Raw genomic sequence first — 25,493 nt, forward strand, 5'->3', positions numbered from 1 at the left:
CCTCCACCATAGTAAGGAGGTATATTACGTTTGTCATTCCGTTTGTAACACCTCGAAATATACATTTTAGACCCCACAAAGTGTACAGGGTAAGATGAAAAAATTGCAACCAAATTCAGACTGCTGTCATTTCTAAGCCACTCGTCCGACAGCTGTTAAAATTATTCGAGTGACAGCTCATTACATTGTTTACAAGCGCACAAAAACATTTTGGTGAGAATTTTACAGAAAAAAGTTATTCGTGATGGAATTCAAGCGTTTGGCTGGAAAACCACAAGTGGCTATCGTTAGAGCACTGCAGCATTTAAATGTGAATAAATCTTTTGTGTCTCGTTCCATCGCTCGTTACCGTGATACTGGTAGCGTAGCCCGACGTCAAGAAAGTGGACAGAAGAAAACTGCAACGTCAGAAGAAATGGTTCGAAAAGTAAAGAAGCGACGTGAACGAAACCCGCGTCGCAGTGACCGAAAAATGGCTCATAAGCTGAACATATCGCAATATTCCATTCGGCAAATATTGAAAAATGAGCTCGGGGTAAAGCTATTGAAATTCCAAAAAGTGCAAGAACTTACACCGCAGCAGAAAGAAAATGGACTCAAAAGAGCTTAAGAGTTGCTTCGTTTGGCCGAAAGTGTTGAACTGCCCACCAGTTTGTAAACAAACAAATTATTGTGTTTACTTGCCAAAGAGGTCAGCCGAAATGTGCACCTTCGTTTGTCCACCAGAACTTAAGTGCCGGCCATGGTGATGGTGTGGGCCGCCATAACAGCCGATGGTTGCTCTCCACTCGTATTAATCGACCGTGGCATCAGAATAAATGCTGAATATTATCGCGAAAATATTCTGGATGGTGTATTAAAGCCTTGGGCACGCAAATATTTTGGCCGCAGACCTTGGACATTCCAACAGGAATCAGCACCATCGCACTCAGCACGCGCCACTCAAGAATGGTACAAAATGAGGTTCCTCGCTTCATTACCAGCGCACAATGGCCATCAAAATCTCCGGATACCAATCCGATGGACTATTGTGTCTGAAGTATTTTGGGAAGCAAGGTTGACACTAGAAAATACCAAAGTGTTGATCACCTCAAGCAAGCGCATCGCCGGGAATGTGCCAAAATACCACAGAGCAACATTCGGTCGTGTGAAGGTTTCATTGGCCGTTTGAAGGCCATAATTCGTGCCAAAGGTGACCGATTCGAACAAATCTAAACTTATTCTAAAATTTGATGCTATTACCGACATTTTTTGATTTCATTCAATAAAATTTAAAAAAATGTAAAAATTATGGCGTTTGACTTTGTTGCAGTTTTTATACCCTACACCACAAGGTGGTCAGGGTATTATGTCTTTGTGCATTTGTTTGTAACAGGCAAAAGGGAACGAGATAGTCCCATAGTTCCTTTCGATGATCTGCATAGAATCACATTCTGAGTCGATTTATGCATGTCCGTCCGTCCGTCTGTCCATGTATTTTTGTAAACAAAGTACAGGTCGCATTTATTGCCCTATCCAGATGAAATTTTGCACAAATCATTTGTTTGGCCCAAGGACGAACCCTATTAAAATGGAGATAATCGGTCAAAATTTAGATATAGCTCCCATATATATCTTCGTCCGATTTGTTTTTTATTGTGCACCAAACGTGTAATATAAGCCCGAATAGTATGGAATTTAGCACATACAGCCAAATTAGGCCTGAAAATAAGTATGCCAAATTTGATCGAAATCGGTTCAGATATAGCTATTGCTCCCATATATATTGTTCATCCAATTTCTTATTTTTGCCGTCCGCAGCCGTAATATGCGCTCTCTAAAAACAATATTTGGGGAAATATATCAAATACAGCTCAGAAATACATTTGCTAAATTTTATCGAGATCGGTTCAGATTTGGGTACATCTCCCATATAAAACTTCGTCCGATTTACCTTTTATTGTGCACCAAACGTCTAATATTTGCTTAAATGCGACCGAATTGAGTCTAGAAGCTAGTATGTCAGATTTGGTGAAGATCGGTTCAGAGATAGCTATAGCTCCCATATATAATGTTCATCCGATTTGTTATATTTGTTATCCACAGCCGTAATATGCACCCCGTAACAACGATATTCAGGGAAATGTATCAAATACAGCTTATAAATATCTTTGCCAAATTTTATCGATATCGGTTCCGATTTGGATATAGCTCCCATATATATCTTTATCCTATTTCAAACTAATTGTGCACCAAATGAGCAATACAAGTTCGAATTCAAACGATACAAATGCTTCGGCATATTTAGTGCTTTGAACTTTAAATTACAATTGTAATCATAGCGCGTATGATTGAATTCTCCCATAAAAATTTTAATTGTTATGCGGAGCTCTACTAAATTAGCAAAGTGGTGTAGGGTATCAACAGTCGGCCCCGCCCGTCTTTAAGACTTTCTTTACTGGTTTTTATCTCACCCTGCATGTAGTGTAGGGTATAAAAATGCAGTGGTGTAGGATATCTCCTTGTTTCATACATCCAACCCTTCATTTCCATGTTTCATAACATTTTAATTGTTCGGAAATGTTTAGATGTGAAATCTAAACATTTCCTGTGCAAATATTTATCTACCATTTATTTTACTTAAAAATATTTTATAATAAATTATAGCGTTGTTTATAATTTTGCAAAACATGTTGAATTTATTAAATATCAAATAATTTTTAGAATTGTGACGATGATTTCACATGCAACCAACAATTGTTTGTTATAAATCAATTTGAATAACGGTTAACCATATACCATATAGTAGCAACTTCCAACAGGTTTTGCTTTCATTGGACATTTTAAGTTCCATTCTGGATAATAACATGGTGTATTGAACAAAACAAACTAAAAATTTTTGATAGTTAATAGTTTTTGTTTTGCTTTTGTTTATTATTGTTTTTCTTAAAAATACAAATTTCGAAACAAATTACAAGTTTTCCTTGAACTCAGCAGAGCTCACTGTCATTTCCTATTATGACTTGTTATCGATATTTATCCTAAAAAATGTTCCACCATCAGGAAGCAATTCCCCATAGTGCTGTGTTCATAGCTCTTTGCCATCTAAAAAACATAATTTCTCATGGAATTATCCCCGAAACAGACAGACGTAAGCATTATATATTACAATATCATTAAATTTGAATAAAATCGCACTAAATTTCAAGATTTCAATAAAATATATTGCATTTTCAAATCCATTTGTTACATACATGATGTGTTCATTTGAACTCATTTCACGTAAATCACTTTATAAATACATACATATATATACATACATATATTTATTGATAATCCGTTACGAAGTACAAAATTAATTGGAGAGATTTTATTTAATGAGACATTCAAAGTGACACAATAAATTATTAATTTGTTTTAAGGCAAATTCCTGATTGCGGCGATAAAACCCCCACGCATCGGATCGTTTGTTGTGTATCAATGAAATACAAATCGATTTGGAGAAAAACAAATTCAATTTATGTAAATTTCCATTCTAACACTCAATTGATTATAGAGAACAGCAACCATTAAATATGGAAATTATTAAATTATTAATGGGAAATTAACGTGCGTATAAAATAACACACATGGATTAAGGTCGTTTATCCCAATATCGAAATATTGCAATAAAATTGACCTCTAAGTTTTGGGTATCAAAGCCCTTGATAAATATATTTGCCATGAGTCGAACTATAATAGTAACAAGTAAAAAGCGGATAAGTTCAGCCGGGCCGAATTTTAAATACCCACTACTATTGCAACAAATTTGGAAATATTCAATAAAAAAAATAAATAAAATCCGTTAAAAATTCTGTTAAAATTTTAAAAATACAGAATATAGACGTTATATTGAGGTCTTTACGAAGACATGGGCCTGCATAGGCAACTTTTGTCATAGGTCATTACAATATTCAAATACGAAACATAAAAACCAAAACCAAAAGTCGGTACCCTACACCACTATGCATATTTAGCAGAGCTCCCGTAACTAAAGAATTTATTTGAAGTAAATCATACCGCCCATCAACAACAGTTAGCAGTTATAATTTGGTTTCGGGGGGAACTAATATATGTGAGGCATATCCAATTCTGAATCGATGTTCACCAAATTTGATGAAGACATTTTTATCTTTTTATACCAACTAACATTGCTATCGAGTTCATGATATCACGAGTTCCACCAAATCGAAACGTACGTGGAGAAAAAAAAACTCCATATGGGGTGATATTAGCCATTATTAACATAATAAACCTGAAATCGTATTATGGATATATATGGGAGCTATATCCAAATATTAGCCATTCTCAATAAAATTTGCCCTATGGGAGCTATAACTATATCTGAACCGATTTACAAATTTAATACTGATACTAGTTTATGGGATGAATTCAGTCGTAATTGCCCACATTCAGTCCATTTGGTATACCAAATATCATGCTTCTGGAGTGCACATTACGCATGTGAGGGACTTAAACACCAAATCGGATAAAACATTTATATGGGAGCTATAGCTGTATCTAAACCTATGTACTTGAACTTTGATGTACTTGCTTCTAGATCGAATTCGGTCGGATGCACGAAAATTTATGAATTTTTGACAGATATTAGACATTTGGTGCACAATTAATCCGAAATCGGTTGAAGATATATATGGGATCTATATATCCAAATCTGAACCGATCTTGACAAAATTTGGCAGAGGTATTTCCGAGCTCTATAAGATATCTGGTACCAAATATCATTGTTGACGAATGCATATTACGCATATGAGGGACTTAAAACCCCAACTCGGATGAAACATATATATGGGAGCTATAACTGTAGAGCTGGATTTTCTCCAAATTTTATTTACTTACTTCTAGACTGCATTCGGTGGGATGTACTAAAATACAGGCCATTCGGACTTATAGACAGACTGATCTGCAAAAATCGACTCAGAAAGTGATTCTATGAAGATCCTCAAAAGTAACTATGGGTCTATCTCGCTTCTTTCTCCATGTTACAAATAAATCTACATAATGCCCTTACCACTATGTGGTGTAGGGTACAAATATTGGTACTCAATCAATTTTATGCGAAATAATAAATTCCATATTCATCTCAGGTTTCTGGATGTGAGAAATATTTAGATATAGCAAGTTGTAAAGAATCGCTAGTTATGACAGATAAAAGTATTGAAAATTGTGACCCTTTTTGGGGAACCCCAGAAGGGGTTCGCAGATGTATATCATCTTCACAAAAGATCTTGTGTTAACAAAAAGGTTGGTGTGTGTGAAATTTGAACAGAGTTGGATGCTTATTTCGGTTTGTTTTTCAATACCTTGAAAGAAAAAGAAATTATTCGAACTCTGCCATCTTTATAACAGATCTTGTGTTGATGGAAATATTGAAATGTACCAAGTCTGAATGGAAACGGAATGGTCCGATATCATATTTATAACAGATCTTGTGTTGATAGAGATGTGCCAAGTCTGAATGGACTCGGATTTCGTGTTTTATAAACTTCATAGATACTTAAAATGTTGACCCTTTGTGGGGGAGGTACCTAAAGGAGTGGACCGATATATATCTTCTTCACAGAAGATCTTGTATTGGTAAAAGTATTAAGATGTGTGAAATTTGAAGAGAATCAAATGTTTATTTCGCGTTTTACGAGATTCATGTATATTACAAAATCTGACCCTTTGTGGGGGTGGTGCCAGATGGAGTGGACCGATATATCCCATCTTCACAGCAGACCTTGGATTAACAAAAATATAGTAATGTGTGTAATTTGAAGATAATCAGACTCATAAATCACATTTTATAAGAGTTATAATTATTCAAAATGTTGAACCTTTGAGGGGTAAAGATGGATGTTGGATTGATGGATTGGACCGTTATTGTCCATATTGTCCCAGCACTGAAGAAAATATAAGGCTTTGCAAAATTGGAGCAAAATCGAATTATCTTTTCTCTTTCTGGGCAGTAAAATATTTTTTTTTTATTTGGAATTTTATGGGGGAGGTACCAGAAGGAGTGGACCGATATTGCTCCGAACTTGATCTTAGTTTGATAATAATGTTGCAATGTATCAAGTTTGGACCAAATCGGATACTCCCTTTGAGAGTTATCCCACTAGCCAGCCAGACAGACAGATGGACGAACGGACATTGTTAGATCGACTCCAAATGTACTGAAACGGATTTGGTCCAAAGAGACCTAGGGTCCAAAATCGTTATTTCGATAAGAATATGGCTGAGGGTATAACTAGCCATATGGCTGAGGATATAAAAATCCAAGTTAAGTGGTCTATGAAAATTGTTAAAAGTGACGGTAAAAAAGAGATATAGCTTCGTTTCAGTATATCCCCCAGATAACGAAACCAATTTTACATATTTTAAGATATCTTAGCACATAATACTGGTTTCCTTGTTATTTTACTTGAAAAATAAATAAATATTTAAAATATTTTTTACTTCAATTAAAAAAATTAAAATTACTTTTTCCATTCTTCTTTTCAGAGCGTGATCATAACTGATGGATCGGAGCAATACAAACGATTTATACAATTACCCCAGCCTTTGACATTTAAAGTGTACATATTCAATGTCACCAATCCGATGAGGGTACAACAGGGTGCCCTACCAATTGTCAAAGAAGTTGGACCCTATGTCTACAAGTAAGTACAGCTAATATAGCATTAATGAAATGATCTAATCGAATGAGAATTTTTGTTTTGTATAAAGACAATATCGGAGAAAACGTGTCAAGCATTTTTCAAGAGATGGTTCCAAGATAACATTTACCCAGGATCAACTTTATGTGTTCGACGAAGAAGCTTCAGCTCCCTACAGGGAAACTGATCATATTGTGGCCTTGAATATGCACATGAATGTAAGTCGACAATTTTAATACGTTTAGACAGGTTTATGTTAAAAAAATAGAGTTTTCAAACAAAAGAGAGAGGATTGTGATGATTTAAGCAATTTTAGTTTATTTAGGAAAGAAAATAATTGAATTTCTTTTTCACTTCTTTATTGAATTGATATTTGCTGTGAAAAAAATTTGCTGGTAGAACTAGAGTCGAACTTGTTCCAAAGCAATCATCCTCACCAATGTGTGTGTTATCGTGTCTCTCTGGCTTTCATTATACCCTCAGTCGAGAGAGTATATGTATCATTTGAAAACGTACCTAGTCGAAATTACGGTGTTAAACCCTAGGTCTCTTTCGATCAAATCCGTTTCAGGACATTTGTAGTCGATCTAGCAATGTCCGTCCGTCGTTGCCAGACAGACGGGCAACGCAAGTCTGGTGCGAAGATGGTATTTATCGGTTCACTCTTTCTGATACCTCCCACTTAACGGGTCTAAATTTTAAATAATTCCATCTCTCATAAAATGCGAAATAAATATTCGATTGTCTTCGTATTTCACACATCCCAATATTTTCACCAACGCAAATCTGGTGTTAAGATGGAATATATCGGCCTATCCCTTCTGTTACCTACCTCACAGTCACAATTATCAGAATTTATATCTCTTATAACTTGAGAAACAAATCAGCAATGCTTTTCTATAAATATCTCACAAACAGAAATCTCCATCCTTTCAACAGTTTCAACACTCATAACGCTAGGCTAAGGGTATTCATCTGCCGGCAAAACCGACTGATACTTTTCAACTGCAAATTTTTCGGATCCCTAATCTCATCTCTGAAGAGAAATAAACAAACCAATATTAATTTTCCTTGAAAAAATGTGAAAACTTCTCAACATACCCAAATTTGCTTCACAGTGGATATTACGGATTTTATTAGTTTTTTTTTTTTCAAGTGTTCTACAAAATATTAATAATGAAAAAAATTGCAAGATTTTTTAAATTTTAATTTTAGTTACTTGCAGGCTCTGAAAAGAATATATTGTTCCAAAAAAATTATATTTAAAATTTCTTAGATTTCCTATTTTAAATCATCACAATAAGTCTCTCAATCTTTGCCCTCCCTTCCCTCTTACATTTACCACAAAAAAAAAACAGTAATTCTTTTTACCTATTTCAATATCGTTCCTACAATTTCTAGGCATTTTTACAAGTATTCGAAAGAGAAATCACAGATATCTTACAGGGTTTCGCAAATCGTTTAAACCATCGTCTGAATCGAACGCCGGGTGTTCGTGTTTTGAAACGTTTAATGGATCGGATTCGTGGGAAACGTAAAGTAATTTGTTATATTTACAATTGAATTTTTTTTTTCAATACTATTGCCTTTGTTTTTTTAAATCCTATTATAATTTCTATCTTTAATCCAATTTTCTATTACTTTCTTCTATTTTGGTTTTATAACAACTTTACGCTTTACTAATTTTTATTTTAACTTTTTCTCCATTAATTAACTATAATTAACATGTATATATTGTTTGTATATACAATTGCATGTAGTATTGAGCGTAACATAATGATGATCTATTATTGAAACTAATCTACCATAAAGTTTGACAATCATAAGGTTATTGACATCCACGCGTAATATTAATCCAGGTGACAGAAACCAAATGAACGGAACATTTTATCCGTCACACTATTTGACACAAATCAATATTTAAATAATTACAGGAAAAATGCAATGTGTCGTTGTTTTAAAAATTTACATCGCAAAATAACCAAAATAAAGGGAGCAAGATGTCTCCTGTTCCATATTTCCTGACATTTTCGCAGTATGATTCCTTGGAATCGTAGCTTTTTACATTTTTACATTTTTATACCCTACACCACAAGGTGGTCAGGGTATTATGTCTTTGTGCATTTGTTTGTAACAGGCAAAAGGAAACGAGATAGACCCATAGTTCCTTTTGATGATCTGCATAGAATCACTTTCTGAGTTGATTTATGCATGTCAGTCCGTCCGTCTGTCCATGTATTCTTGTGAACAAAATGCAGGTCGCATTTATTATCCGATTGAGATGAAATTTTGCAAACAACATTTGTTTGGCCCAAGGACGAACCCTATTGAAATTGGAGATAATCGGTCAAAATTTAGATATAGCTCCCATATATATCTACGTCCGATTTGCCTTTTATTGTGCACCAAACGTGTAATATCAGCCTGAATAGTATGGAATTTTGCACATACAACCAAATTAGGCCTGAAAATAAGTATGCCAAATTTGATCGAAATCGGTTCAGATATAGCTATTGCTCCCATATATATTGTTCATCCAATTTCTTATTTTTGCCGTCCGCAGCCGTAATATGCGCTCTCTAAAAACAATATTTGGGGAAATATATCAAATACAGCTCAGAAATACATTTGCGAAATTTTATCGAGATCGGTTCAGATTTGGTTATATCTCCCATATAAAACTTCGTCCGATTTACCTTTTATTGTGCACCAAACGTCTAATATTTGCCCAAATGGGATGAAATTTGGCACTTACGACCGAATTGAGTCTAGAAGCTAGTATGTCAGATTTGGAGAAGATCGGTTCAGAGATAGCTATAGCTCCCATATATAATGTTCATCCGATTTGTTATATTTGTTATCCACAGCCGTAATATGCACCCCGTAACAACGATATTCAGGGAAATGTATCAAATACAGTTTATAAATATCTCTGCCAAATTTTATCGAAATCGGTTCAGATATAGCTATAGCTCCCATATATATTGTTCATCCGATTTGTTATTTGTTATCCTCCGCAGCCGTAATATGCACTCTGTAACAACAATATTTGGGGAAATATATCAAATGCAGCTCAGAAATACCTTTGCTAAATTTTATCGAGATCGGTTCAGATTTGGATATAGCTCCCATATATAACTTCGTCCGATTTACCATTTATTGTGCAAATTAATTTCGCACCAAATGGGCAATACAAGTCCGAATTTAAAAGATACAAATGCTTCGGCATATTTAGTCCTTTGAATTTTAAATTATAATTATAATCATAGCGTGTATGATTGAGTTCTCCCATAAAAACTTTTAATTATTAAGTGGAGCTCAACTAAATTAGCAAAGTGGTGTAGGGTATCATAAAATCGGCCCCGCCCGACTTTAGGACTTTCTTTACTGTTTTTTTTTTTAATTTCATTGAATGAAAGCAAAAAATGTCGAAAATAGCATCAAATTTTAGAATAACTTTAGCTTTGTTCGAATTGGTCACCTTTGGCACGAATTATGACCTTCAAACTGCCAATGAAGCCGTCACACGCTGCCCGAATGTTGCTCTGCGGTATTTTGGCGAAGCGCTTGTTAGTGGTGATCGACACTTTGGTCTTTTTTAGTGCCAACCTTGCTTTCCAAAATACACCAAACAGAATAGTCCAACGGATTTGTATTCCGAGATTTTGGTGGTCATTGTGCGCTGGAAATGAAGCAAGGATCCTAATTTTGTAACTATTACTGAGTGCGATGGTGGTGAGTCCTGTTGAAATGTCCAAGGTTTACGGCCAAAATGTTTGCGTGCCTATGGCTTTAATACACCCTCCAGAATAATTTCGCCATAATATTCGGCATTTATTCTGATGCCACGGTCGACTAATACTAGCGGAGAGCGACCATCGGTTGTTATGGCCGCCCACACCATAGCCGGCGCTTGAGTTCTGGTGGCCAACCGAAGGTGCATATTTTCAGCTGACCTCTTTGGCAAGTAAACACGATCATTTTGTTTGGTTACAAACTGCTGGACAACGAATGTTTTCTCATCGGAGAAAACCAAATTCGGCAGTTCATCACTTTCGGCAAAGCGAAGGAACTCTTTAGCTCTTTTGAGTCTATTTTCTTTCTGTTGCGGTGTAAGTTCTTGCACTTTTTGACATTTAAATGGCTTTACACCGAACTCAATTTTTAATATTTGCCAAATGAAATATTGCGATATGTTCAGCTCACAATCCATTTTTCGGCCACTGCGACGCTGATTTCGATCAAGTTGCTTCTTTTCTTTTCGAACCATTTCTGCTGATGTTTCTGTTTTCTTCCGTCCACTTCCTTGACGTCGGGCTACGCTACCAGTATCACGGTAACGAGCGATGGTACGAGACACAAAAGATTTATTCAAATTTAAATGCTGGAATGGTCTAACGATAGACACTTGTGGTTTTCCAGCCAAATGTAAAGAAAATTCTCACCAAAATTCTGTTGTACGCTTGTAAACACATTTTTTTCATCTCACCCTGTATACTAAAACGGCGCTATACTAAAACGTGGACCTATTTAGACAGTTCTCTCTAGGGGATATGTTGAAATCACGCAACAGTCAAAACGAATTAAGATATGAAGCTAAAATTTTGCACAAATCAGTCTTTTGTCTGCAGGCAGGTCAAGTTCGAAGATGGGCTATATCGGTCCACGATATCGTATAGCCGGTACCACCCCGATATTCGATATTTTGATGATTTTACCACATTTTCAACGGAATTGTCTGAAAATCCACACAAAAAAATTTCTTGTGAGTCATTTATCAACTGGAAGAGACTTATCTATATCGATCCACGATATCATATAGCCCCCATAGCCACATTTTTCAACGGAATTTTCTAAAAAAATCCAGTACTTTACCTCCTGAAAGAGAGCTGACTATATAGGTCCACGATATCGTATATAACCCATATAACGGTTTCCATTTGATCGGTTTTTTTTCCGACGGATTTTTTTTATAAAAAGTTTTTTCCAAGTGGTGGCGGGTATAAAAAGTTCGCCCGGCCGAACTTAGCTGCTTTTTTACTTGTTACCTCTACATTTATAATCTACTGAAGTTTCTTGTAATTATTTAAAAAATTGAGTTTTTGTCGCACCGTGTATGCCATTTAGAGTGATGTATAATCCATCTAGAATTTGTTATTTGACTTCCCCTATTTTGTTCTTCTCCTCTATAGACTTTGCGAAAAATACACATTTGCATAATTTAATTTTCTCGATGCTGGGAAATTGTTTCAATTGAACAGATATTGAAAATAAATCAAATATTAAAGTCTATATTTCAATATGAAGCAGGTCCATTTATTTCAATTAAGAATCGATAACAATCATAATTGAAATATATGATATGATACGCTTGTCTGTATGTTCGTTTCAATGGCATTTCGCGAAAAAGTGCCAATTAATTTGGCGGTAATATCAAATATATTATTTGGTGAAATATTTATTTGTTTATCGATAATTAAGACATATCATAAATTTCCAAAGTCATTGTCCGTATCATTGAAGATTTTTCGGCAAAAATGTTTGCAAATATATTTCAGTAATGGATAAGACAATTTTTTAATTTTTATTAGTTCATAATGATTGTATAAAACAATAAACGGTTATGAGAAAATAATAATATGTCATAACTTTTGACGTCAGCTACTACTTTTTTATTTACAGTTTTGTTGACAATTTCTCATTGTAAAATGTATGTTAAATGCGAAAAAGAAATTGCAACATTTTTTGAAATTTTGTAAAGAAAAAAATTGTAACAAGTAAAAGAGCAGTAAGTTTGGCCGGGCCGAACTTTGAATACCCTCCACCATTTGGAGGGAATTTGAAAATTTAAAAAAAAAATAAATAAAATCCGTTAAAAATTCTGTTAAAATCTTAAAAATACCCAATATAGTCGCTATATTGGGGTCTACACGAAGACATGGACCTGCATAGGCAACTTTGTCATAGGTCGTTACAATATTTCGATACGATGAATAATGTAGCTAAAATTTGTCAAAATAACGAACTAACTCCCTATGTTCCGTATTTTGACGATTTTAGCGATATATGGGGCTAAACGAAGACCTCTACCTGCATAGACAAATTTTTGTAACAGGCTGTAGTACCTAGTAGGAACTTCAAATAAGAAATTTCAAACAATTTCGGTGAATATTGTACGTAAAATGTCAAAATACCAAATATAGGGCGGTACTGTTATATCGGGGCTATACGAATACCTGGACCTTCACAGACAATTTGCTGGCATAGACTGTAGTTCCCATTACAAACTCTAAATACCAAATTTGAAACAACTCCGGTGAATAATATCGCTTAAATCATCAAAATACCGAATATCGGGGGTGCATTTGTATGTGGGCTATACGATTCCATGGACCTTCATAGATTCAGGACATCTGGAGTCGATCTAGCCATATCTGCCTGTTCGTCAATCTATCAGCCTTGTATGCACGATTACTGTCGATGGGGGTACCTGATTTCGTCGGAGAGAACTTATCTCACTCCTTCTGGTAGCTTCTCTTTAGAGCGTCAAAATTGGTCCTATGTTTCTTTAACTTTGCACAACGAATTATATTCCCTCTTATCGGCCCACACTTTCTGGTAATTCCTCTAACAAAAGGTAAAAATATGTTCAGTTAAATATACCAAACTATCTAAATAAGCGAAAGGAGTAGCTGGAGCTCTTCTACAGAAGTGAAGTGATGAGGCTCTTCTGTTGAGCTCACAGAAGAGCTGGTGCTCTTCTAGAGTTCACAGATGAGCTGGTACTCTTCTACAGTCCATAGAAAAGCTGGTGCTCTTCTACAGTCCATAGAAAAGCTGGTGCTCTTCTACAGTCCATAGAAGAGTTGGTGCTCTTCTACAGTCCATAGACAAACTGGTGCTCTTCTACAGTCCATAGACAAGCTGGTGCTCTTCTACAGTCCATAGAAGAGTTGGTGCTCTTCTACAGTCCATAGACAAGCTGGTGCTCTGCTACAGTCCATAGAAGAGCTGGTGCTCTTCTACAGTCCATAGAAGAGCTGGTGCTCTTCTACAGTCCATAGAAGAGCTGGTGCTCTTCTACAGTCCATAGAAGAGCTGGTGATCTTCTACAGTCCATAGAAGAGCTGGTGCTCTTCTACAGTCCATAGAAGAGCCGGTGCTCTTCTAGAGTCCATAGAGGAGCTGGTGCTCTTCTAGAGTCCATAGAGGAGCTGGTGCTCTTGGAGAGTCCATAGAAGAGCTGGTGCTCTGCGAGAGTCCATAGAAGAGTTGGTGCTCTTCTAGAGTCTATAGAATAACTGGTGCTCTTCGAGAGTCCATAGAAGAGCTGGTGCTTTTCTAGAGTTCATAGAAGAGCTGGTGCTCTTCTAGCCTCCATAGAAGAGCTGGTGCTCTTCTAGCCTCCATAGAGGAGCTGGTGCTCTTCTAGCCCCCATAGAAGAGCTGGTGCTCTTCTAGCACCAATAGAAGAGCTGGTGCTCTTCTAGCCCCCATAGAAGAGCTGGTGCTCTTCTAGCCCCCATAGAAGAGCTGGTGCTCTTCTAGCCTCCATAGAAGAGCTGGTGCTCTTCTAGCCTCCATAGAAGAGCTGGTGCTCTTCTAGCCTCCATAGAAGAGCTGGTGCTCTTCTAGCCTCCATAGAAGAGCTGGTGCTCTTCTAGCCTCCATAGAAGAGCTGGTGCTCTTCTAGCCTCCATAGAAGAGCTGGTGCTCTTCTAGCCTCCATAGAAGAGCTGGTGCTCTTCTAGCCTCCATAGAAGAGCTGGTGCTCTTCTAGCCTCCATAGAAGAGCTGGTGCTCTTCTAGCCTCCATAGAAGAGCTGGTGCTCTTCTAGCCTCCATAGAAGAGCTGGTGCTCTTCTACAGTCCACAGAAGAGCTGGTGCTCTTCTACAGTCCATAGCAGAGCTGGTGCTCTTCTAGAGTCCATAGCAGAGCTGGTGCTCTTCGAGAGTCCATAGAAGAGCTGGTGCTCTTCGAGAGTCCATAGAAGAGCTGGTGCTCTTCGAGAGTCCATAGAAGAGCTGGTGCTCTTCGAGAGTCCATAGAAGAGCTGGTGCTCTTCGAGAGTCCATAGAAGAGCTGGTGCTCTTCGAGAGTCCATAGAAGAGCTGGTGCTCTTCGAGAGTCCATAGAAGAGCTGGTGCTCTTCTAGAGTCCATAGAAGAGCTGGTGCTCTTCTAGAGTCCATAGAAGAGCTGGTGCTCTTCTAGAGTCCATAGAAGAGCTGGTGCTCTTCTAGAGTCCATAGAAGAGCTGGTGCTCTTCTAGAGTCCATAGAAGAGCTGGTGCTCTTCTAGAGTCCATAGAAGAGCTGGTGCTCTTCTAGAATCCATAGAAATGCTGGTGCTCTTCAGGGGGTAAAGTGCTTAGAAAGAACTTCTGGTATTGGTTTTTAGACAATTCCATTGAAAAATTTAGCTACAATCATCAAAATACCGAATATTTGGGGGCTATACGATATCGTGGACCTGCAGACCAAAGACTGATCTGTGAAATTTCTATCTTTATTAGTTTTGACTGTAGCGTGATTAAAACAGATGGACAGGGCTAAATCGTCTTAGAATTTTACAATCAAGAATATATATTCTTTGTTATGTCTAAAATTATTATTTTTATGAGTTACAAACGGAATTACGAACTCAATATACCCTCCATACTACGTGTGGTGAAGGGTATAAAAATTATGCTTAGGGGTTAGATGTCTATCTGTTAGCCGATTGATACTTTCTAATTTTTATATCATTAATCATTCTGAATTCCTGTTTTTTTTCTTCGTATCAAAAAGAAACTTGGCTTTTGTAGAAACGGTCATTTATTTTTAACATCTCTTAACATATTCTTACAGTTTTTTTTTTCATATAAAGAATTAATTAATATTTATTAACATATACATTCTTGTATATATTTAGAACCCTTCAACTGGGTACAAAATGTCATCAGCAATATTCTAGATAGTGCAAAAGTAAGTTTGGTGTTGACTTACAGTCGGTTATTGTTTTTCTTTGGCATGACTTCAAAAATTCGGTGTATTGGTAGAAAATAATGAATATTGGAAATTGCATGTTTCAAAATTATTTAAAAATAAATTGAAATTTAAACAAATGCTTATGAATGCTTGTAAAATTAACGCTTTTTATTAATTTAAAAAATATAAAAAAATTCCATAACTAAATTGTTTCATTGCCTGTTTTATCCTCCAGTCAGTTTTACAAATCGGTGAAAATGACCCCGGCCTGGCAATACTGCTGGTTCATCTGAATGCCAATATTAAGGCCATCTTCAATGATCCCAAGTCGATGTTTGTTCGCACCACCGTCAAGGAGTATCTGTTCGATGGTGTAAGATTTTGCATAAATCCTCAAGGTCTGGCGAAGGCCATTTGTAATCAAATTAAAGATGGTGGCTCGAAGACAATACGAGAACTTAAGGATGGAAGTTTGGCTTTCTCGTTTTTCAATCACGTAAGTTATGAAATGGCATTTATTTAAAAACATTTTTAATAAAATTTAAAATTTATTTTCAAAGAAAAACGGCACCGGCCGCGAAGTCTACGAAGTCCATACCGGCAAAGATGATCCCATGCGTGTTTTGGAAATTCAAAAACTAGACGATAATCATCATCTACAAGTCTGGCTAAATGCCAGTGAAAGTGAAACATCAACGTGCAATCAAATCAATGGTACCGATGCCTCGTCATATCCACCATTCCGACAGAAGGGGGATTCCATGTTTATTTTCAGTTCGGACATTTGTCGTTCGGTGCAATTGTTTTATCAAAAGGAGATCCAGTATAAAGGCATACCCGGTTATCGTTATTCAATTGGAGAAAATTTTATCAATGACATTGGTCCCGAACATGACAACGAATGTTTTTGCGTTGACAAGCTGACAAATGTTATCAAGCGCAAAAATGGCTGCCTCTATGCCGGAGCAATGGATTTAACAAATTGTTTGGGTAAGTAGAGGTTTAAAAATGGGATTTATTTTTAAGAAAAGAAGAGAAGAAAATTTAGGCCTTTTTAGTACTCATAATTAACAATTTGAACAGTTCTACCAAAATGTTTAATCAAAACTTCAAGAATCGTACAAATATTTCAGACTTTCGGGGTTTTATATGTTGTTCAAGTTTTCCCTTTTTGGGGAAAAATAGGAAAATTTTACTTTTACCGTAGATAACATTAATAAAACCATTGCACAAAGAACTATTTCAACGTATTCATATGTAAACCCTAGAGACCAACAGTGTCCTCAATATCAAATTTCGGGATGGATTTCAGATCTATCCCTTCCATCAAAATCTCAAATTAAGTATCATTTAGTACTTTTCGTACAATTGTTGTAGCCATTTCTAAAACCATCTCCAGATCTCAACGCCAGATACCAAAAGAGACCTCAATATCAATTTTGAGGACTACAACCCAATACCAAATTTAGTACCATTTAGTACTTTTCGTACAATTATTGTTCACATCAAAACCAACCTCCATATACAAACCCACTTCCAAATCTGAACCTTAGATACCAACAGTGACATTTATATGAAAATCTCAGATGTTTATCCCCATCCCTTCAACCAATAACAAATTAAGTAATATTTAGTACTTATCGTACAATTATGGTACACATTTGCAAAACCACCAAGCCCAGATACCAACAGATACCTTAGTGTCGATTTTGAGGATTCCAACCTCATACCTTCAGCCAATACCAAATTTAGTACCATCTAGCACTTTTCGTTCAAATATAGAACGTTTTTCCAAACCACAGCCAAATTTCAAATGCAGATACCATCAGTAATCTAAATATCAAATTATAGAATTGTATCTCCACCCCTTTACCCAATAACAAATTTAGTACCACTAAGTACTTTTCGAGCAATTATAGGACCAATTTCCAAAACCATCACCATATCCAACCCCATCTCCAAATCTCAATCTCAGATAACAAAAGTGACATCTAATTTCATAATTTTATATCTATTCCTTCAATCAGTACCAAATTTAGTACTTTCAGTACAATTATAGTACACATTTTCTAAACCAACACCATATCTCAATTCCAGCTACCAACAGAGACCTTTATATCAAATTTGAGGATTGTATTTCAAACCCTTCACTCAACACCAGATATAGTACCATTCAGTTCATTTCGTACAATTATACGACGCATTTCAAAGCCACCTTCAAATCTCAAACACAGGTTTCAGAATTGTATCTCTATCCCTTCACCCAATACCAAATATAGTACCATTTAGTTTAGTTTTCGTTCAAGCCTGAGCAAATGGGAAATGTGTACTATATTTCCTAAACCACCTACATATGTCCAAGCTACATATGAACAGCGACCCTGATACCAAATTTCAAATTTAAAGCACTATATGTTAGCCTCATATCAAATTGTAACAAATGTGGTACTATTTAGTACCTTTCGTGCACTTGTACTACCCATATCAAAAATCTTCTCTTTATCACAAACCTGCCACTAAAAATGGGACCCCGATAGCAACATTTAAAATTACCTGATCCTTTCGTTCATCCAAAACAGAATTATACCAAATTTAGTATTATTTCCAATCCACATCCTTATATCAACTCCATTTCAGAGAATTGATTCTCATACTAAATTTCAAGATTTTACTACTACCCGTTCACATAATGCTAAATGGTACCAAATTTAGTGCATTTTAGTACCTTTCGTACACGTATTGTTAGAATATCGGAAAACACTCTAGTAATCTTATTTCCAAAATTCAGCAATCCAGCTCTATCGGTTAACCCAAATTCAAAGTACCCCCTTTCACTACAAACCTACCACCAACCGAGACACCAGTACAAAATTTTTACACCCTCCACCATGCATAGTATCGAGGGTTTATTTAATTCGTCATTCCGTTTTTTACTCATCGAAATAATAATTTTATGTTCAGCGTAAAATTCTACTACGATTTAACCATCTCCGTCCGTCCGTCTGTTGTAATCACGCTTGGGTCAAAACTAATAAAGATAGGAAGCTAAAATTTTGCACAAATCAGTCTTTTGTTTGCAGGCAGGTCAAGTTCGAAGATGGGCTATATCGATTCACGATATCATGTAGCCCCCATAAAACGGTTCAGCCGATATTCGGTATTTTGATGTTTGCAGCCAATTGTTCTTTAAGGAAATTGTCGAAAGTCCACAGAAGGATTTCCCTCTGAGTACTTTACCCCCTGGGAGAATATTGTCTATATAGGTTCACGATATCCTATATCCCTATATTCGAATTCTGATTTTAGCTACATTTTTCATTGGAACGGTCTGAAAATCCACACAAGAAGTTCTTTCTAAGCACTTTACTCCTGAAAGAGAAATGTCTATAAAGGTCCGGGATATCGTATAGCCCACATGCAACGGTACCCCCGATATTCAATATTTTGAAGACAGAAAATAGTTTATGCAGGTCCTGGTCTTCGTATAGGTACCTCTCCATATTAGATATTTTGGTGATTTTATCTACATTATTCACCGGAATTCTTTCATATTTGAAGTTCCTAATGGTACTACAGCCTGTGCCAGAAAATTGTCCAGGTGTTCGTATAGCCCCGATATTCGGTATTTTTACGATTTTAGGTAGAATATTCGCCGGAGTTGTTTAAAATTTCGAATTTCAAGTTCCAAATAAAATTGTCTATACAGTTACAGGTCTTCGTATAGCCCCCATGTATCGGTACCTCCCCATATTCGGTATTTTGATGATTTTAGCTACATTATTTACTTTTTTTTTAAGTTTCGTATTTGAATATAGTAATGGCCTACGACAAAACTTTTCTATGCAGATCCACGTCTTAAATATAACTGCTACATTAAAAAAAAATAACTGATTTTATTTATTTTTAATTTAAATTCCAAATTGTGTCCAAATGGTGGTGTGTCCAATACCAAAATTTAGTACCATCTAGTACTTTTTGTACAAATATAGGACACTTTTGCAAACCACAGCCAAATCTCAAATGCAGATACCATCAATAATCTAGTTATCAAATTTCAGAATTGTATCTCCATCCCTTCACCCAATAACAAATTTAGTACCACGAATTACTTTTCGAGAAATTATAGGACAAATTTCCAAAACCATCTCCATATCCAAACCCATCTCCAAATCTCAACCTCTGATACCAACAATGACATCTATATAAAATTTCAGAATTTTACCTCCATTCCTTTAACCAATACCAAATTTAGTACTATTTAGTATTTTTCGTGCAATTAAAGTGTGTACTAAAGTGTGTACTATACACTTTAGTAATCTTATTTCCAAAATTCAGCAATCCAGCTCTATCGGTTTACCCAAATTCAAAGTACCCCTTTTCACTACAAACCTACCACCAACCGAGACACCAGTACAAAATTTTTACACCCTCCACCATGCATAGTATCGAGGGTATATTTAATTCGTCATTCCGTTCATCGAAAATAATAATTTTATGTTCAGCGTAAAATTCTACTACGATTTAGCCATGTCCGTCCGTCCGTCTTTTGTAATCACGCTTGAATCAAAACTAATAAAGATAGGAAGCTAAAATTTTGCACAAATCAGTCTTTTGTCTGCAGGCAGGTCAAGTTTGAAGATGGGCTATATCGGTTCACGATATCATGCAGCCCCCATAAAACGGTACAGCCGATATTCGGTATTTAGATGATTGCAGACAATTTTATAAATTAAATTTTCGAAAGTCCACAGAAAGAGTTCCCTCTGAGTACTTTATCCCCTGGGAGAGTATTGTCTATATAGGTTCACGATATCCTCTATCCCTATATTCGAATTATGATTTTAGCTACATTTTTCATTGGAATACTCTGAAAATCCACACAAGAAGTTCTTTCTAAGCACTTTACTCCTGAAAGAGAAATGTCTCTATAGGTCCGGGATATCGTATAGCCAACATGCTACGGTACCCCCGATATTCAATATTTTAAAGACAGAAAATAGTTTATGCAGGTCCTGGTCTTCGTATAGGTACCTCTCCATATTCGATATTTTGGTGATTTTATCTACATTATTCACCGGAATTCTTGTCCAGCTCTTCGTATAGCCCCGATATTCGGTATTTTTACGATTTTAGGTAGAATATTCGCCGGAGTTGTTTACAATTTCGTATTTAAAGTTCCAAATAAAATTGTCTATACAGTTACAGGTCTTCGTGTAGCCCCCATGTATCGGTACCTCCCCATATTCGGTATTTTGATGATTTTAGCTACATTATTTACGATTTTTTTATGTTTCGTATTTGAATATAGTAATGACTTTTCAGATTCACGTCTTAAATATAACTGCTATATTTTGTATTTTTAAGATTAAAAAAATTAACTGATTTTATTTACTTTTAATTTAAATTCCAAATTGTTTCCAAATGGTGGCGGTTATTTAAAGTGTTTTAGATTTTTAAGGTTTTCTCCACATTCTCCAACCAACGTTTGTCCCAGCTAGTTTATTATATTTTCCTCATAACATTCACTAAACATAAATGCAACATTCAACATTAATTAAAATTTTCTAAAATTAATATAAAATCAATGTCACCACTTGACAAATGTACATTCTATCACCTGCCACATATCCATCTTTATTTCTGACATTTTCGAAGTACATCTCCTTTCTCCGACGCATTTTCAAAATGTCATTCTGAATACCGCATCCGTTACGAATTTCAAGTTGTTTGACAGCGAGTAGAAACATGCATCGTCGCTATGGGCGTGTAAGCTGATACAATGATTAAATATCAGCTTGCAATTATGTGAGAATCGCCGGTAATTAATAACTGGCATTCGTTCGATGGCATTTTCTATGATTTTTTTAATTCCGCTTAATTAACATATGTTTATTAATTTTATGTACACAACATGGAACTAACATGGAACCATCATACATTATCACCATACTCGTCAAGAGCAGCATGCTCATTGGCAGACAAGCAGTCCACCAATGACCAGTAAAATGAAAAAAAACCAGTAAGGAAAGCTCAAAAGTCGGGCGGGGCCGACTATATGATACCCTACACCACTATGCATATTTAGTAGAGCTCTCGTAAAAAGGTTTATACAGGGCATTTCAGAGCTCTATGAGATATTTGGTACCAAATCAAAATCTATCTAATTCTATCGTGCATTTTACGAACTATAGCTATATCTGAACCGATTTTCACCAAGTTTGATGTATTTGATTCTAGGCTGAACCGATTTTTACTAAAATGTGAGTACTTGCTTATATTCTGGTTTCGGTCGGATTTGCCAAAATTCATGCCATTTGGGCTGATATTGGCCATTTGATGCACAATTAACACGAAATCGGATGAAGATATATATGGGAGGCATATCCAAATCGGAACAGATTTTAATAAAATTAAAATCAACTATTTTTGGGCTTTATCTGATAACTGGTACCAAATATCATTTCTGTGGAGTGCATATTACGAATGTGAGGGATTTAAAGACGAAATCGGATGAAACATATATATGGGAGCTATAGCTATATCTGAACCGATTTTTACTAAAATTGGTGTACTTGCTTCTATGCTGGTTTCGGTCGGATTTGCCAAAATTGATGCTATTACGGCCATTTGGTGGTCAATAACCCGAAATCGGATGAAGATATATATGGGAGCTATATCCAAATCTGAACCGATTTCGATAAAATTTAAAACAGCTATTCCTGTGCTCCATCTAATACCTGGTACCAAATATCACGGTTGTGGAGTGAACATTACGAATGTAAGGGACTAAAACACTAAATCGGATGAAACATATATATGGTTGCTATATCTGTATTTGAACCGATTTTCACTAAATTTGATATACTTGCTTCTAGGCTGAATTTGGTCCGATGTACTAAAATTCAGTTTATTTGGACTTATATCGGCCATTTGATGCACAATTAACCCGAAATCGGATGAAGATATATATGGGAGCTATATCCAAATCTGAACCGATTTCGATAACATTACAAACAGCTATTTCTGGGCTGTACCTTATATCTGGTACCAAATATCACGGTTGTGGAGTGAACATTACGAATGTAAGGGACTAAAACACTAAATCGGATGAAACATATATATGCTTACTATATCTATATCTGAACCGATTTTCACTAAATTTGATGTACTTGCTTCTAGGCTGAATTTGGTCCAATGTACTAAAATTCAGTCCATTTGGGCTTATATCGGCCATTTGGAGCACAATTAACCCGAAATCGGATGAAGATATATATGGGAGCTATATCCAAATCTGAACCGATTTTCTCCAAATTTGTTGTATTTACTTTAAGGCTAATCTCGGTCACATGTGCCAAAATTCGGGCCATTTGGGCTGATATTGCCCATTTGGTGGTCAATTAACCCGAAATCGGATGAAGATATATATGGGAGCTATATCCAAATCTGAACCGATTTCGATAAAATTTAAAACAGCTATTTCTGTGCTCCACCTAATACCTGGTACCAAATATCACGGTTGTGGAGTGCATAGTAGGAATGTGAGGGACTTAAAGATCAAATCGGATGAAAGATATATATGGGAGCTATAGCTATATCTGAACCGATTTTCTCCAAATTTGATATACTTGCTTCTAGGCCGAACCCGGTTGGGTGTGCCAAAATTCAGGTAATTTGGACTGATAGTGGACATTTGGTGCTCATTTAACCCGAAATCGGATGAAGATATATATGGGAGCTATATCTAAATTTGATCCGATTCTCACCAATTTCAATAGGGTTCGTCCTTGGGCCAAAAAAATATTGTTTGGAAAATTTCATCTCAATCGGATAATAAATGCGACCTGCATTTTGTTCACAAGAATACATGGACAGACGGACGGACGGACGGACGGACGGACGGACGGACGGACGGACAGACGGACGGACATGCATAAATCGACTCAGAAAGTGATTCTATGAAGGTTCTCAAAAGTAACTATGGGTCTATCTCGTTTCCTTCTCCATGTTACAAACAAATGCACAAAGACATAATACCCTTACCACTATGTGGTGTAGGGTATAAAAACGGTTTAATAATCGCGTAATAATCCGCACCTATTGACGGCATGCGTGCAGTTAAATGCATCTGCAAATAAGGGATGATTAGTATAAACTATTGTTCTCTATCACCTATTAATTTGAGCATAATTAATAGAGTATCAATTAAACCATTGTTATGGAAATGAGATGCAGTATAACAGCAATGGAACGCTTTTTGTTAAATGTTGCATATCTACAACTTACAACAACTTTGTTCGTTTACTAATAATATATTTTCCAGTATATTTACATATAGATGGATTAACTCACAGGCTTTAGATTAAAATTGTCATATTCATAACCTAAGGCCAGTTTCCATGTATTGTTAGAGTCATATGTTAGGTGATTTTTGTAGCGCGTCCAATAATTTTTAAAATGAAAAGAACTAGACTATTTACAGGGTTGCCCATATTCGACGGACCTTTGGGCCCATTCCAATCGACGAGGAATCAATAGATTTGTAATCCTGAAATTTGGAAATAAGATTACTTTGGCATTCTAGGCAGTATTGGAAATTCGTTTATATATGTACTAATGGTATTAAACTGGAATTCTGAAATTAAGAAATAAGAATACTTTTGGATTGTATGATGTGGGTAGTTATAGAAATTTATATTTATGTGTACTAAATGGTACTAAATTTGGTACAATTTGGATTTGGGAGAACCAATAGAGCTGGTATTCTGAAATTTGGAATTAAGATTACTGTTGGAGTGTAATATTGAGATATGTATGTAATTTTTGGAATTTAGACTTATATGTACTAAAATTACTCAATTTTGTACAATTTAAATTTGGGTGAACCGATAGAACTGGAAATTGAATAAATTTTGACTTGAGATTACTGTTGAAGTGTAGGATCGGGATATGAAGGAAGTTTTGGGAATTTCGTACTTATAGGTACTACATGGTGCCAAAATTTGGTACAAATTGGAATTGTCATGAGCCGATAGAGCTGGAATTGTGAAATTTGGAAATAAGGTTTCTATGGGATTTTATGAAGCAGTATGGAGATATGGATTGGGATTGTATGAGGCAGTATGGTAGGAAGTTATGGAAATTCGCACTTATGTGTACTAAATTTGCCACAATTTGGATTTGTGTGAGTCGGAATCCTGAAATTGAAAATCATGATTGCTGTTGAAGTGTAGAGATTGGGTATGTACTAATGGTACTAAATGAGTGAGTGACTGATTCATCAACGCCCAGGCGAAAGTTTGCATCTGGTAGGCGTTAAATAAGGCTGGGCTTTTAGAAATTTGGACTAGAAGTGTACTAAAAAACGCTCTATTTTATAACATTTGGTATTTTGTGAGAGGATACAGCTGAAATCTTGACATTTGGTATAAAAATCAAGTTTGGGAAGTAGTGTTGATGGTACTAAATTCAGTACAATTTTGCCGACATTTTTTGGTTGCCTGGATTGATCTGGACATTTAAAATGTTGGTATTGGGGTCTATTTTGGTGGGTAGGGTTAAGATACTGAACTCGATTTGGAAATACCTTCAACAAGCGTACGAAAGGTACTAAATTTGGTATAGCGTAAACGGACAATGCTTGAAATCTGACATTGGACGTTGGGGTGCCTGTTAGTGTGCAGGGTCTGAGATTTGGAGGTGGTTTTGAAAGAACGAACTAAAAAGTACCGACAGGTACTAAATTTGGTATATGGGTAAGGAATTGAGTTGGAAGTCTAAAATTTGGCATTAAGATCATCTTTGAAATAATGGTATTGGAGTCCCTATTGGTGGTAGATTTTTACT

General features: G+C 35.9%; 1 protein-coding gene across 3 annotated transcripts in view; it reads left to right on the forward strand.

Moving 5' to 3' along the window:
• Positions 1-25,493, forward strand: part of LOC101895787 (sensory neuron membrane protein 2) — an 82,668-nt gene that overhangs the window by 15,155 nt on the left and 42,020 nt on the right. The window contains exons 2-7 of one of the 3 annotated variants that reach the window (XM_011295504.3): positions 6,526-6,683; positions 6,751-6,898; positions 8,082-8,214; positions 15,595-15,647; positions 15,886-16,146; positions 16,211-16,640. In XM_011295504.3, the coding sequence (XP_011293806.1) occupies positions 6,526-6,683; positions 6,751-6,898; positions 8,082-8,214; positions 15,595-15,647; positions 15,886-16,146; positions 16,211-16,640 (1,183 nt within the window). Of the gene's footprint in view, positions 1-6,525; positions 6,684-6,750; positions 6,899-8,081; positions 8,220-15,594; positions 15,648-15,885; positions 16,147-16,210; positions 16,641-25,493 lie in introns of all 3 variants that reach the window. The other 2 variants (XM_005186602.4, XM_005186603.4) reach the window with 2 other exon arrangements.

Source organism: Musca domestica, unplaced genomic scaffold (assembly GCF_030504385.1).
Source record: "Musca domestica strain aabys unplaced genomic scaffold, Musca_domestica.polishedcontigs.V.1.1 29, whole genome shotgun sequence".
Taxonomy (NCBI): domain Eukaryota; kingdom Metazoa; phylum Arthropoda; class Insecta; order Diptera; family Muscidae; genus Musca; species Musca domestica.